Source organism: Heterocephalus glaber, unplaced genomic scaffold (assembly GCF_053883595.1).
Source record: "Heterocephalus glaber isolate CG9 unplaced genomic scaffold, H.glaber_assembly_v1.0 deba00000122, whole genome shotgun sequence".
NCBI lineage: Eukaryota > Metazoa > Chordata > Mammalia > Rodentia > Bathyergidae > Heterocephalus > Heterocephalus glaber.
In genome coordinates this window covers 10,286,794-10,303,344 of record NW_028258138.1, presented here as the reverse complement: position 1 = coordinate 10,303,344, position 16,551 = coordinate 10,286,794, and the positions used below count along the sequence as shown (strand labels likewise).

General features: G+C 41.3%; 1 protein-coding gene across 5 annotated transcripts in view; it reads left to right on the top strand.

Moving 5' to 3' along the window:
- The window catches only part of Ifnar2 (interferon alpha and beta receptor subunit 2), a 35,773-nt gene that overhangs the window by 16,999 nt on the left and 2,223 nt on the right, over nucleotides 1-16,551 (top strand). For all 5 annotated transcript variants that reach the window (XM_013071305.3, XM_021256192.2, XM_087212804.1 and 2 more), the window contains 4 exons: nucleotides 1,168-1,337; nucleotides 4,134-4,291; nucleotides 8,656-8,824; nucleotides 13,497-13,621. In XM_013071305.3, coding sequence (XP_012926759.1) covers nucleotides 1,168-1,337; nucleotides 4,134-4,291; nucleotides 8,656-8,824; nucleotides 13,497-13,621 — 622 coding nt within the window. The remainder of the gene's footprint in view (nucleotides 1-1,167; nucleotides 1,338-4,133; nucleotides 4,292-8,655; nucleotides 8,825-13,496; nucleotides 13,622-16,551) is intronic.

The following is a 16,551-nucleotide window of genomic DNA, read 5'->3' as shown; positions in this document are numbered from 1 at the left end:
TGGTTGATGTCCCATTTTTCTCTTGCTGAAGGTATTATCTTTCTTCTATGTTCTCTGTCTCTTCATTTCTTATGCAGAACCATAAAATGCCAAAAGCAAAATACTCATCCATTTTCAATTAAATTGAATACTTTAATAATCCAAAACTATTTTGTATTTATAAATAAAGCCAATTTCTACAGGTCAGAACCCACTGGCAAAATAATTGTGTGGTTTTGCTAATGATTTCTCTAATTTAGTCCATCTGAATGTTTAAAAGTCTTGTGTTTTCCAAAGATCCAAAGGTCTGTGGACCACACCAATGGTTTATATTCACTTTTCTTGACTCATGGAGGCACATTGGACACCAGAAAGCTCCCTGGCCTAGTCTAAGACAGGCCTGAGCCCAAAGTAGTCACTAACCAGCTTCAAATTCGGCATGGAGCTCAACCTCTCTGAGCTAATGTGCACCCTGAGGGGCTGTCTCAGGGATTAGTGATGCCATAGATAAGTCATTCTTTGTTCAGTAGCCCTGTGGAGTGTCCTCTTATTGGTTATTTGGCTTATATCTGTTGATGCAGGCCCAGGGAGGGTCAGTCATGAGTTTCTCTTTGACCTGCTAGAGTCTTAAAGTTTCCTTCTGCACTGAGTGGTCACATTCTTCCATAGCATGGTAGAGCAGATGTTTGTGTTGTTCCTAACTAGCATAGGCCTGGCTTAGGACCGGACCATGTGACCTTCGGGCGGAGAAGGAGGGGGTCTCAAGGAAAGCAGTGATTGTTCTTGACAGAGGGGGGAAAGTCTCAGGCTTCTACCATGAGCCCAGTGTTCGTTCATTCATTCATTCATTCATGCAGCACATATTTACTGACTTACAGTATACCAGGAGGTATAGTCCCTACCCTCTGAAAATGGAAATTCTGAAAGTAGGTGGAGACCTCATTAAAGAAGTAAAAGTGTAAAGTGTCAGGTTAGGTAAATGCTATGAAGAGAAATGAAGGGTAGGAGGGATTGAGAGTGTAGGATTAGGGAGAGCATAGAGTGTTCCATTTTTAAATAAGATGATAGGGAAGATAGTTTGATATTGTGATACCCAGATAGAGCCCTAAAGAAATAAAGAAGTAGACACAGAAACAGATTCTTGTTCCATAAATGCTAAAGTTTTCCCTTTTCCATTTCTTTCAAAAGTAAAAAGGAAAGTATGAAGACTGTTGAGAACTGTACAAATATCACCAGATCATTTTGTGACCTCACCAATGTGTGGCAAGACATGCATGAGACCTACATCCCCATGGTGGAAGAATTCAGAGGGGAGACACTGTTGGTCCAGTGCCTGGGTAGCATCACGGCCTTGAACTGTGAGTTGATCACTATTCCTTGACTTTGCCATCCTCATCAAGATCATCATGAGTATCTTCCCGAGAGAGTTGAAGACATCCTACAGGCACACTGATGTTTATAGCAGCACAATTCACAATAGCTAAGTCTTAAAAAGGGCCCACATACCCATTAACAAAGAATGGATAAAGAAAATGTGTATCTATCCACAACAAAGTCCTATTCTGCCATAATAAAGATAAACTTGAAGCATCTGTAAGCAAATGGATATAAGTTGAGAGCATATATTAAGTGCAATAAGTTAGACATACAAGCTTAAATACCACATGGTTTTTCTTATATGATAAACTAAATATATATCTACACACACAGAGAGAAAGAGAGAAAAATGTGTGTGTGTAAAATAGAAGACAGATAAATAGAAAGTAGGGAGATCTGTTTCAAATGGATGGAACAAGAAATGGAGGGAGGGGCTAGGATGGGAAGGAAAAAAGATTGAAGGGAAAAAATGATGAAAATCAAGCTTTTGCAAATGGGGAGGGGGTCGAGAGTTGGAAGGAGGGGAAGGGGAGGGGATGAAAAAAGACAGAAACAGTTAACGTCTTTGTGCATACACCAACTCCCTGTTATCACAGGGAGTTCTAATCATTATGAACTGTAAACATCATGTATTAATAAAAGTGAATAAAATATCAAGACAAATGAGAAACAAAGATCATCATTTGTTCGTCATGACTGGGAAAGTCTGCAGAGGTGTTTTAGATTTAGAGCTGGAGCCTCACAGCTGGCCCCATCACTTCCTAACTCTGTACCTGGGACGAGTTACTTTGCTCCTCTCCACCTCAGCTTTCCTGTCTGAAAAGTAGGGCCATAATGTCTTCTTTACAGATTATTGCTCCATACCTATGCCGGGCATGATGGTGCACGCCCTGTAATTCCAGCATAGGGGAGTTTGAGGACAGACTGGGCTACATAGTGAGTTCAAGGATAGGCCGGAGTATGAAGCAAAACCCTATCCTGAATGAAGGAATGAGTGAATGAATGAATGAATGAATGAATGCAGATTATTGCCCCAAATCTGCATAGAGCAGGCTTTCAGGCAGTAGTGCTTGCCCTTCTTGTCACTTTATAGCCTAACAGGAAGTGGGGAGTGGAACTCTGGTGGCCTGGATCTCGTCTGTCACTTCACTCTGGGGCAGTATTTGCCTTCCTCCTGCAACCCCACCCCAGACTGTAACCCTGCTGCTCCTGCTTGTAACTCATGAGCACCCAGGCTGCACACACGGGGCCCAGAGCTCACAGGCAGAGGCTGGAGCCCAAGGCTGGGCCTGCTTCTTTTCTCCTTTCCCTGTGCCTGGAGCCACTCCCAGAGGCCTTTGCATTAACAGTTCTGGCTCCATTGCTTTTTCAGTTTCCCATTTTCTAACCTGTTTCAAAAATAAACAGAAAACTCCAATTCTGCTTCACTGCCCGATTACAAGCCAGGTGCGGCTGTGCCCCGCACCTCTGTGCTTTGTCAAAGACTGGTGATGGCTGAATCCCACTGTGGCAAATCAATCAGTGGTATGTGTTTAGGATATGGCGTCACAGCTGTGTGTTTGTACACAGATGGAAAGGAAGACACGGCTTACGAGTCATGGTATTTAGGTTGTTGAGTTATAGGAGGCCTTTTTCATGATTCAAATGATAAAGATGAAAAAATACAGAGACTCAGTATTGGCAAGAATATAGAGTAAACTTTGGTATAGTCCCTCTGAAGATGTTAGGCAGTATGTACCAAGACCCTTAACATGGGCCCACTCCAGTCAAGAGTACCTCTTTAGTAACCTGTCCTAGAAATTGTTAAGGACAAATGCCAAGATTTAGCACCACAAATACTTGATAATACATAAATTCCATTCAGAAAAATTAGAGACAATCTAAATGTTAAAAATAGTGAATCAGTTAAGTCACAGTTCAGCCACTTAGTGAAAGTGAATTAACCATGAAAATTACAGTGTAAGTTAGGGGTTGGTAGTCTTTCTGTAAAGAGCCAGCAGAGAAACATTTTAGACTGTGTGGGACATCTGATCTCTGTCCCATGCTGTTTTGGTTTTTTGAGGTTCTTTTTCTTTCTTTTTTTTTTTTTTTTTTTTTGCTTTTGCAATCCTTAAAAAAAAAAGAGAGAAACCATTCTAAGCATGCAGATTGTGCAAAAGGCCAACTCATGGCCCATAATTTGCTAGTCCTTGATATATGTAACTATGTATTAAAATGTTTATGAATTGTAGTTAAATGAAATTATATGCCATGTGACACCATATGAGCTAGAATTATTTACTTTGAGTTTATATGTATATGTGTATATACATGTTACATGTACATGTATTTACAAATAGATATCCTAGTTTAGTAACTGTGTATGAATTTTAGGTATTTAGGTCCATCTAGCGTAGATAAAAAATGATTAACTACAAAGACAATTGCTAACTGTATTTTTGACAATGAGTTTCTATTATGTATTATTAACACATTATGAAAATAAGTTATTTTTAATTTTTGTGTCTAGAGTACAGCCTGAAAATTCAGAGTTGCTGACTTCTATCCCAAAATCTGTCAATTTGCTGTAGTGATGTAAAGCAAATGGTTCATTTTCTTTATCTTAGCTCTTCAAGACTACAATAAAAATAACAGACTATAACTAAGATCATAGGCAGAATAAAAATAATTTTTGTTCTTTAAAAGAAATAAGATTAGATCCTGACAACAGGTAGCATTGTTGTTATGCAACCACTGACTGATGTTGGGGCTCCTTTCTGGCTTTGTTTCCTAAACAGTGTCTTTTGAGCCACCAGACTTTGGGATCATTGGCTTTGCAGACCACATTAATGTGGTGGTGCAGTTTCCACCTGTGGCTCCCACAATATATGGGGAGGACCTACACGATCAGGCATCACTCATCATTAAGGAGCACTCAGAGGACATTGATAAGAGGGTAAGTAGTCTCTACTGCTGGGATCAAAAGTGTTCTGAGTTGGCCATGGATATAATCTACTCTCTTATAAAAAAGAACCATGTAGTTGAACAATTCACATGAAAAGCCCTGGCTGTCAGTGTTGCCTGAGTTTAGGAAAGAAGTCTCTGTGGTTCCTTCTCTGCAGAAATATATTGATTGAGCCCAGTGGCTCTGTCTTTAAGGAAACAGGTCACTCGCACAATACCCGGGGATAAGGAAGGGAGAGAGAGAACTGTGTGGTGTAGACAGGAGAGTGATACAGACAGAGAGAGCAGCCAGACCCCAGCACACCAAGGTGAGATTTCTTTGAAAGGGTGGCTTAGCTGTACCACGTATGAAAACCTGTCTACTTGCCTCTGACACAGCAAAAAAAAATTAAGTAAATAAATAAAATCAGTGTTTTCCTGCAGTTCTGTCCTTTTCTGATTTCCTCTAAGGACCCACCCAGTTTCCATAACCTCCAGGTGACCCTGGTAGCAGACACATCTGGATCTTTGTTGGCTCCATCACTCACGAGGCTAGAATGTGTGAAAATGGACCAGATGCACCCACCAGTGGGCCCTTCTGTAGTAGCATTTTGTTTGCCAAGCCTCCTGCCAATTATAAAATCCATGCAAGTAAAACTAGCCTGCAAGATACCAGAGCAGGGGCATCTCAAAACAGAGACCACAGGAAGTTCAAAGGCCCCAGGGTTGGAGTGGACCCAATGGGTCTGAGAAACTACAGAGGTGGCTGGAGTGGAGTGACCAAGTCGGGAGAAGAGGGGAAGTGAGATCAGAGCAGAGAGCAGGCCAGACCTCGGAGGACTTTGTGAGTCTGGCAGGGCAGAAGCCACTGGAGGACACAAGGCTTAACACCGCAGCCTGGCTGGTGTTGTTCAGGAGAGATCAGAATGGGCAGAATCGGAAGTTGGAACAGCAGTGAAAACACTGTTAGGATGGTAATAACTCCATAGCTGGTGACAACTTGTGTAATTAGTATCATTTTCTCTTATGAAATTCTCCCCATGAATTATGACCAGCAGCCCAGGAAGAGGGAGCAAAAATAACAAGAGAGAAACAAGTTTATGGGACTCAGCAACTCTGTTGGATGTCATTAACTGTTATATTTTAACCATGTCTCTTATTCAGAGCATTAGCTGCTCTGTTTTAGATTATTATTTCTAAAATGAGACATGTTTATTAGAATATTGACAATGCTGTAAGAGGAAAAACTATAGTTAATAGACTTCTGCATTGAAGAAAAGAGGTATTTTAATTAAATCAAGAAAATAAAGGAAGCTACTGGTATATTCCAGGCAATAGATGCTTGTAGCTTAGACCCCTCCATGGCGATGGGGTAATGAAAAGCAACTAAATTCTGTGCTTATTTTACTAAAATAATGATGGGAAAACAATATTTTCAGGTAGATTGGGCACAAAGGGTGGTAGAGAAAGAGAGAAGGTAGACCTCCAACACTGGAGTTTCCATGAATTAAAACGGGGAAGAGTACGGAGGAAGCTGGTGCGTGGAGGTTGGAAGGCAGCTCAGTTTGGGACATGTTAAATGTGAGGTGCCCGTCAGGCTTCTAGGAGGAGATTTTGGACAGGAGCTGCTGCACCAAGTGTGGAATTCAAGGGGGATTTCCCAGCTAAAGGGATGTCCTGGGAGCCACTGACTTCTGGTGTGTGTTGAATGCTCTGAGCCCAGGCCCTTGAGATGAGTAGCTTTGGTGAGTCATGTGGCAGAGGTCTTATTGGAATGGATTCAAGAAAGAGAGAAAGGAGAAGAATTGGAGAGCTTACCTTTTCTAAGAAGCTTTTCTGTTAGGGGAAGGAGGGATGTACAGTGGTAGCTGGAGAGGAAGATGGGGTCACAGAGGGACTTTTTATGGCAGAAATTACAGCATATTCACCTGCAGAGGAAATGCTCCAGAGGGAGATTCCTGGAGCTGTATCTTGGAGTGGCTGAAAGTAGGTGGGATCATGAGAGCCCATGAAAGGGGGCCCAGACTGGGAGCAGGGACTGCATTCCCAGGTATGGGGAAGGGTGTAGTGTATGCAGCACAGATACCTAAAGAAGTATGTCTCAGCTGGACATGGTATATAATTGTAATCCCAGCCCAGCCTGGGCAACTTAGTGACTTCATGAGTTCTTGTCTCAAAAAATAAAGGGCCAGGGCCGGGGATTTAGCTCAGTGGTTCCGCTGCCTGGCTCGCAAGTGCAAAGTCCCAAATTCAATCCCAGTACCAAAAACTAAAAATAAATTTAAAAAATTAAATAAAATAAAGGGCCAGGAATGTACCTCATTGCAAAAGCCCTGGTTTCAATCTGGGGGGTTGGGGGAAGCATGTCTTAGTCTGTTTTCTGTTATTATAACAAAACAGCTGAGACTGCATACTTTTTTTTTTAAGTTTTATTTTAGCTCATGGTTCTGTAGGTCCGTGGCCCAGGGATTGCATCTGGTGATGGCTTCCTTGCTGTCAGTCTCCACATGGCACAGGGCATCACATGGTGAGAGCCAGGGATCACATGTGTCTCTTCTGGTCTCTTTCACTTTCTTCTTCGAAAGCCACCAGGATTCAGTCATGACTGCACCCTGAATACCTTATCTAATCCTAATCACCTTTCAGAGGCCCCACCTCTGAGCCCCATAGTCAATCAAGTTTCAGTCCCCTTGTACCGAGCACTACTGATTAAACTTCAGCACATGAACCCTTGAGGGACGTTCTCAAGAACATAGCAGAGGGGAACTGTAGGGTGGAGCTTCTGTCTGTGCTGTGACACCGGAAGTCAGCCTTACAGACTCGCTCAAGGTCCCGCAGAGCTCACCTGTCCTACCCTCAGCCACACGGTGCTCCTCCACCCAAGGTGAGAGCCTTCCTGCCGTGCGGTGTCCAGTCCAGTCCATTCTCCTTTCATTACTCATTTCCATGCATGACCTTCTAGTTTGTTGCTTGTGAATCCGTTTAACAGCTCCCCATCCTTCCAGACAGAGACTTGTAGAAACACAGGATTACCAAAGGCTGTAATTGGACTGCTAGAAATAAAATTGCTAGTAAAATGTATTTTGGAAACTATAAAACATGATTTTTTTAAAAAGTTGTTATTCATAGAAAACAATTTGTTTAAATACTGGGGACTTGGGCCGGGGATTTAGCTCAGTGGTTCCAGTGCCTGCCTCACAAGTGCAAGGTCCCGAGTTCGATCTCTGGTACCAAAAAAAAAAAAAAAAATACTGGGGACTTAACAAAAGGGTGCTGTACCACTGAGCTACATCCCAAGCCTTTTTTGCTTTTTATTTTGAGACATGATCTTGCTAAGTTGCTCAGGCAGAACTCGATCTTGTGATTCTCCTCCCTCAGTCTCCCTGTGTATTGAGATTACAGGCCTCTGCCACTGGACCCAGCTTTATCTTTGTAATTCTTCAAATGTAACAGAACTGCAGGGGAAGGAAAAGCAAGATGTCTTAGACATCTACAAGCTCTGTGATTTAGAACAAGTCCCGTGGCCACTTTGGCCTGCAGTTTTCTCATCTGTAGAATGGAGATATTGCCTAGATGGTTGTGTTAGTCAGCTTTGCGTTGCTGTGACAGAATACCTGAGCAAAACAGCGAAAGGGAGGAGAAGTTGATTGGAGTTCTGGTTCCAGTCCATGGTCAGTGGCTCCATTACTTTAGGCCTGTGGTGAGGCACAATCATCATGGCAGAAGGACATGGCAAAGGAAAGATGACCACCTCATGGCAGCCAGGAAGCAGAGTAAGAAACAGCCCAAGAGGAAGGTGCTGGAAACAAAATATACCCTTCAACCTGCTCCATTCTGTTAGATGCTATCTCCTAATAAACCCATTCAGCTAGTAAAGTCATCAGAGCGCTACTCCACTCAGTGAAGTTAGAGCCAGCAAAATTCCATCTCTTCCCCAAAGCCCTTCATCTCTGAACACATACGACTTTTTGGGACATTTTAGATCTAAACCGGAACAATGATTTTGAAAGTTAAAGGAATCAGTGTACAAGAAAGTCCTTTATAAAAGTGTAAACTAGATCCCCATTGTCAATGAGATAAAATAATTTTGTAAAAATGACATCACAGAGACCTTTGTTCCTCTTGAGACTTCTTCATATACGAAATAAATTTGCCAGACTAGATTTCATGGTTTTAAGATAGGTGTAGGTACCTGTGTATAAATGCATGTAGTTTTGTGATAACTGCTGGGCCCAAGTAATTTATAAACCCTTCTTCTCAAGGCTGTGATATTTCTAACCTTGTTTAGGCTTAGAAGACAGAACCCCAAATAATTTCTTATGGCCTGCCTCTAGATGAAATTCTCACTATAGTCTTACTTTTTTTTTCTTTTTTCAGCATGAACCCAAAATAAGTGGAAGCTTTAGTGGAAATTTCAGCTATGTCATTAACAATTTAATTCCAAACACAAACTACTGCATATCTGTTTATTTTGAGCCAAGAAGTTCAAGAACAATAACAAAACCTCCCTTAAAATGTGTCCTCCTTCAGCCTGCCCAAGAATCAGGTATGTTAATTTTTGAAAATTCATATTTTTACCTACACAAAAACCTATTAAAAGAAAACAATTTGAATTTCATGGCACCCTAAAGGTGTTTCTAATAAAGGCACATCCAGAGATGTTTTCCAGTGATCACCAGCTGGTGCGCACAGCTATGTTGTTCTGCCATAAGGACACTCTGATGATCTACCTTTATAAAGTCAATATGCCTTTTTGAAATGGGAACACTTTTAATTTGGGGAATCAGGATTAAATGCAGTGCTGTGTGCTCTTGGGTGGCTGCAGTTCAAGCCAATCACTGGAAGATGCAAAGTTGTTTGAAGCTACTGCATGTAGAGGCATTGGAATCTTAGGTTGGGTGTTGCTTTGAGATCTGGCCTGCCTGGCAGGAGCTGTGGCCCTACCTGCAAAAGGAAAAGGAACTTTGGTAGTGTAGATGAGACAGTCACTAATGAGGACACAAAGCCCAACTCCTGCAATGACACCAGAACACAAGTGACCCAAAACCTTCCTCCATATGCAGAAATGTGTGGTGAGAACCTGCAAGCTTAGGGCTTTCTCTGCCCATTATTATCTGGGGAGGTAACTGGGTTGCCCCTGTTTTACCAAAAAGGAAAATCTCCCTCAAAGAAGCCCTTCTGAGTTTGCCCACCCCAAGGGAAGTCTCTTTAATATTTGATTGACCACAGTAAAAATATGGTCAGATTTATAAGGAAAGGACTTTTAAGTGATACAAGTATTTGTGGATTCATTGAGCTGCCCCAAAGAGTATCTGGACTAATGATGCTCAGTGTTAGCTGTAGCCACAGCAGACTGTGACTTTATTCTCAGTGATCCTCAAAGCCCAGTGATGCGCATACTGATTCTAAAGGAAAAGTATGTCAAAGCTTTCACTTGAGGTGTTTGTATAATGTTGATTAAGTAGGGGAAACCTAAACTTGTATATAGAATCTTTATGCCTACAGCTCTTACAAAAACATAAACCCAATATAAATTTACATACTTAGGTTCTAACACCAGTTCTCTGACTCCAAGTAGATGTCCAACAATTCATTTTATCTCTGACACTGACTTAACCCCCCCCCAATACAGACCCCTCAAATCCTATGGTTCACTTTTCTGTCCATGAGCCCTCATCCTGAAGCCACTGAGCCGCCTCCCCCCACCGCTGTGGGAGTCACATCCTTAGCATCAACTCGATATAGCCTCTTTCTTAGTCCATTTTCTGCAACCATGACATAATACCTCAGACTGGGTAACTTACAAAGAACAGAGGTTTATTGCTCACCGTTCTGGAAGCTGTCAAGTACAAGATGGAAAGATCTTCTTGCTATGTTGTAGCATGTTGGCGGCATTACATGTTGAGAGGGGGAGCTGGAGAGCTTTTATAACAAAGCCACTTCCATAGGATCAAAGACATTCCCACAGCAATGGTATTAATACAGTCACAAGAGCAGAGGCCCTGCAACCCCAATACCTCTTAAAGTCCTACTTCCTAAGACTGTCACAGTGGCATTTACAGTTCTGGAGGGTCATTCCATCTATAAGAATCCCCACCCACATGGGGCTTTGGAACTGGAAGACACTGCCGTCAGTCAGGAAATTCCATGAGTTTTTACAGCTCTGTACCCAGAGCCAGTGACAAAGACCGGAGCCGTGTGATTTTGTGTTATATCAGATCTGCTGTACAAACAAAACTCTTCTGTACAATAAACACTCCAGGTAGGAACGTGACAAGCAGACGAGGGTTTGCTGACACCCAGAGTTGCTCCCTGGGTGGTTGCAGTTCTTCCAAAGTGAGTGTGCGTTGCGTGGATGGGCTTTCTGCCCTGACCTTCCTCTGATCCACTTGCAAGACTCAGCCTGGCAGAGGCAGGCAGTCAAGTCAGTTTGTCTTTACTTGGCCTGAACATCATTTTGCATATCAAGTCAGTTCCATTCTTTTGTCATTTCCCAAGATGGTTTAGGTGCACCTATCCTCACTATCTGGGTTCTTGCTGTCTGAAACTCAGAAGCCAAACAATTCAGATGACATGGCCTCTCTCACTGCCTCCTTGCCTTCTGAACTACCCCTGACTAGTCAGATTCTAGATCCAGACAGCTGTGCTGCTGAGGGTTCATCAGGGACATCAGCCTGAGGCCAGTGTTAACTTAGACTCAGCAGTAGACACTGCAGTCTCCGGGCAGACTGATAAGGGGTGGCAAGGATCTTATCTTAAAGGTCTGGCAAAATGCTTTCCCCTTGAAGCCCAACCTTAGAGAAGGAGCAGCTCAGATGTGTCACGGATGTGCACAGTAGCACAGGAGTCACTCAATGACTGGTCAAGGGGACATGGGCGAGACCACTGATGGCCACAGAAGGTTTTCCAGAGAGGTAGCATTCAAGTGAAGACGGGAGGGAGGTGTGGTAGGTGGAGTAATCCCCACCCATCCTGGGTATGTGAATGTGGCCAAGGGACTTGGTGGTTGTGATTCAAATAAGGATCTTGGGATGGGGAAGATGAACCTGAGTCACCCAGGTGGGCCCCAGCTAAGCATGTGGGTCCTCATAAAGGAAAGAGGAGATCGAGGACTCAGAGTCAGAGAAGGAGCAGTGATAACAGAAGTAGAGGTCAAAGGCTGGGGGAATGGGAGAGGCTTTAAAACTGGCTTTGAGGATGAAAGAAGGGCCATGAGCCCAGGAATGAAAGAGGCCTCTACAGGTAGGAAAAGTGGGGAAGTGGACTTTCCCCCTGTAGCTTCCAGAAGAAATGCAATCTGCCAACACCTTGATTTTATCTTAGTGAAAACCATTCTGGACTTAGGGTCTCCAGAATTGAAAAATAATAGATTTGTGTTGTTTTGTGCCACTGACTTTGTGGTTATTTGATACCGAGATAGTGGGAAAGGAATACAGGAGAGAGTGAGTCTTGCTGAAATATCAGGGGAGAGAGTTCCAGAAGGAGGATCCCGCAAGTGCAAAGGCCCTAAGGTAGAAGTGGGCCTGGCATGGCAGGACAGTTGTGAACTGAGCAAAGGAAGAAAGGAAGAATAGTAACAGTCTAGGTCAGAGAGGATGATGGACCCTTGAGGTGAACGACTTGAAAAGCTGAGGCCAGATTTTGGTTCCTGGTTGGCTAAGGCCAGCCTTCAAATGGCTTTGTTGGCTTTTTGGGGAGGCTCTCCTTTCTCCACACCTTCCTGCAGCTATGCTAATACGAGCCTCACATGGACATTTGAGATAGAGCTACAGGGATGGAGAAACTGGCTCTTAATTCTGTTTCATTGTGATCATTTATATTTAAACAGCCATCACCAGCCATCGTGGCTACAGTATTACATCAGAGAGTATAAACTGGAAAATTTTTACCTTGCAAAAGCTAAATATGCAGTGCCACCTTGGTTCACAAACTTATGTCTTTCCACCATGTCGGGTCACAAACCAAATTGGATGAGAACTGAACCAAATTTCCCATAAGGATCAGCATTGAGCCTAATCACTGAATTCGATTCACTTCTCATCCAATTTGGTTTGCGACCAGAATTGTGGAAAGAATTAAGTTCATGAACTGAGGTACTGCTCTATTTTATTGTTAAAAAAATACACACCTGCATTACTCTCCATTATTTAGTCTTTAGAAAGTCATTATTTAGTCATTATTTAGGAATATAAAACTGTCTTTGGTTTGGTTATTCTTTTTTATTTATTTTAGTGAAGATACCTCTTCTCCCAAAAATTGTCACTTCCTTTGCTAACCAATAGGACCTGTGTTTTTGATTAGTTTATGTGTTGCACATGGAGGTGGTTTCCACGACTGATGACCCCAAGACCAGGTCCCCTCACCATATCTGGGCCATCCTGCACATTGATAGAACATACCTGAGGAGGCTCAAGACACTGGGTGGTAACTCCTTGTGTGTGTCTTCCCAGATGAGCCAATAAAGATCCTTCTGGCCTAGGAACCGGGAGGTATGTTATTTGGGGCCTCCCTGTGAGGCCATGACACATCCTAGAAAGTTCCCCCGACCCTGTCACTCTGTCGGGTGGGGAAGAAGAGTACCTCCTACCTTTGGGGTCTTTTGAGCAGATGCTTATAGAACTTATGTTAAACAGGGTAAGATTGCAGTGATCAGGAGAATGAAACAAAAAGGGCAAATTCAGATGATGGAAGAGTGTAGGGAAAAAAGGCTAAATCCAAGCAAACAAATGTTCTGACAGAGGTTCTGCAAGAGCAGAGGGTGTCAGAACAAACTAGCTCAGAATGAACCTAGGGTCTTTAACCAATCCCAGTGGAGGTTCTGGGCCCCAGGAAGGACTCCCCAGAGTCCACCTGAGGAAGTGATCCAGTCAGTGGGCACACAGGGCTGGTGCTGGTACCTGATGCCTATTGGGGTGACCCCTCCTATGAAAGTGCTACCTCTCTGGGGTCCCATTTTGGCACCAGCAACATTGGCATAACAACTCTGCTCTAAGGAAATAAGAAAACAGTCTACTCTGAGCCAAATATGAGTGAACATGGTCCAGGAACACAAGGATTCAAGTTACCCTGAGTGACATGATCCCTAAAACTATTTTTCTCCCCAAAATTGTATTTCCTCAATATCACCTTGTAATGCCGGAGCAATGTGCATTTATTCCTATCTGTGATCACTTATTGGATTTCTTTTGAAATAAATTCATTTATTTTCTCATCAACAGGGTCATCAAAATCTGTCAAAATAGTAATTGTTATTGTGATTTTTGTGTCAGTGGCCATAAGCATCATCTTAACACTGAGACAGATTGGATATGTATGCTTACACACTGAATTTCCCAAAGTCTTGGTATGTAGTTTTTTTAAACATTCTGTCTTTTTTTTAACTTTAAATTTTTCATTATATACTTAAATATTTTCACAGAAGAAAACCTCATGTTCCAAAAACACCAGGGTTTTTTCAGGCTGCCTTTTCTATCCCTGAAAACATATTTTTCAGTTATAAATGTATCTGTGTGTTTTGTGTTTTCTCTTTATTCTTGTCCACCTATTACTTCTAATGATTACATAGAATTTCATTATTATTAATGTATGATTTCACCATTCCCCAGCTGAGACATTTAGGTTGATTTCTTTATCATTTCTCCCCCTTTTGTCTTTTTTTCCCCCCTTTGGCCATTATGAATAACGCAATGGAAATTTTTATATAGATTATCTTTTATTTTGGATCACTTCACTGTAACACATATACAACACAGATTTATCTTATAGGAGAATATTATAACTAATTTATAATGCCAGTGGTGATGCTGCCTATAAGTCTCACTGACATTGATGAATCATTTTTACTACAGTACTTTTGTTCATTGCCACGTATGTAACAATTATCTATAGTTGCTCTCACTTGTGTTACTTTCATTATTAACAATAACAGTCATTCTCTTGTTTTCATTTCTTCTTTGTGTTGCTGGTTAGAACCTTTTCAAGAGTCTGGATATTGGTCTTACATCCTTCTAAAACTCTTGTCTTTTGACTCAACTGCTTTTGCCATCAATTATCATTTCTCCTATTGCTTTCCTTTTGTATTACTTGTAATAATTCATTCAGAAATATTTTTTTATGTCTGAACCCATTCACCTTATTCTAATTTACCAACAACCATATAATTAAATATCCCTCCACAGTTGTGCTTGTCTTATCATGTTGTCATCTTGTGTCTCTTTAGTATTTCTCCATCAAAAATTGTTTCCCTGGGGCCAGGAATTTAGCTCAGTGGTTTCGACGCCTGCTGCGCAAGCACAAGGACCCAAGTTCGATCCCCGGTACCAGTAAATAAATAAATAAATAAATAAATAAATAAATAAATAAAGTTAGCCTGAAGCAAAAAATGTGACTTTAAAAAAAAAAAAATTGTTTCCCTGAATTTAATTTAAAACTCTGGGAAGAGGAAAATAGGACAGTGTAGGCCTAGTGTGTTTGTGTGTGTGTTTGAACAAGAATAGATGTTAAAATTTTTAAATGATGTATTTTCTCTTTTTAATTGAACAAATACCTATTGAGCTTCTAGTATGTATCAACATGATCTAGGTATTAGGGATATAGAAGTAAACAAAACAACCAAAAAGTCCTGCCCTCATGGAGCTTAAAGTTTGAGGTAGGGCAGAGACAGTGATTATTTATTAATAGAGTTGTCTAAATAAAGAATTCACGTGACTCTAGAAATATATTTTGGGGATTAATAAGATTAGCAAAGTCATTTCATAAAAAATCAGCAGCATTCAATTAGAAAGTAAGCATGAGGACTGGGGATTTAGCTCAGTGGTTCCTCCTCCTGCCTCGCAAGCGCAAGATCCCAAGTTCGATCCCCAGTACCAAAAAAAAAGTAAGCATGAAACTGGTTCTCAACTTCCAAGAAATAAAGTACATAAATCCTAGGTGCAGAGCCCAGTCTCCACAACCTGAACACACCCATTAACTCATGTCTTGCTGAAGAGAGTGTGCCTAGCTCCTCCGAAAGTCTGCCTTCTCTCACCTTTCAATCATGAACCCTCTCCAAGGGTAACCACTCTCCTGATTACTAACAGCAGAGATTCGTTTTGTCTGGCTTTGAATTTTAAATAAACTGAATATTATTTAGAGTAGTAAAAAAATACAATTATAATAGCAACAAAAATATTTTTCAAGCATTGAAGAAAGAAGTCTAACATGATGTAGAAGCTCAATGTGGGGAAAATGATCAAATCTTGTTGAAAAGTATTCATAAAACCTTGTCAAATAGGAAGCCAGACTCACATTATGAAAACATGGTTCATGACAGTGAGTCTTGCAAATTGGTGGGGAAAGGATGAGTTATCAATAAATGCTATATACACTGGGGGAAGTGGCATTGGACCCCTGCCTCACACCACACATGAAAGCCAGTTTCAGGTACATTAGAGATTATAATGTGAATGGAGCACTTTAAAATCTTAGAAAGCTATGCAGATGGTCCTCAACTTAACAATGGTTCCACTTACAATTTTTTTTTTAACTCCATAGTGGTGCAGGGCCGGGGATTTAGCTTAGTGGTTCCACCACCTGCCTTGCAAGCGCAAGATCCCAAGTTCGATCCCCAGTACCAAAAAAGGAAAAAAAAACTATAGTGGTGCAAAAACAATATGCATTTAGGGGAAACTATAAAATTTGAATTACAGGAGATATTCAATGCATTACTATAAAGCAGGCTGTGTGTTAGATGATTTTGCTCGAATATAGGGTGACGTAAGTGTGCTAAGCATGTTTAAGGTAGTTTAGACTAAGCTATAATGTTCTTAGGTATATTAAGTAAGTTTTAAAGTTGCAGTATTTTCACCTTACTATGCATTTATTGGGACATATCCCCACCATAAGTCAAGGAGAATCTATGCAACTGATTCTGTATGGCTTTGGGGTAAAAGAAGGCTCTCTCAGACACATAAAGCAAAAACCATGGAGGAATAAATTGATAATTCTTACATTAAAAAAACCATGGAGGAATAAATTGATAATTCTTACATTAAAAACTCGGAATTTCTTTTAGTCAAGAGAATAATGCAATAAATCAAAGACTGGGGGGAATATATGTATGTAAATAATTAACACATAAGTCGCGTACAAGTGATATAGTTATATAAAGAACTCCTGTGACTCAGTAAGAAAAAAGATAAATAGCCCAGTAGAAAAATTGATCCTAAGGCTGGGTCTTGGTAGAGTAAGGGAAGAGAAGTTGTGTCAAATTGGCAAGTGTGGCCTATACAGGGA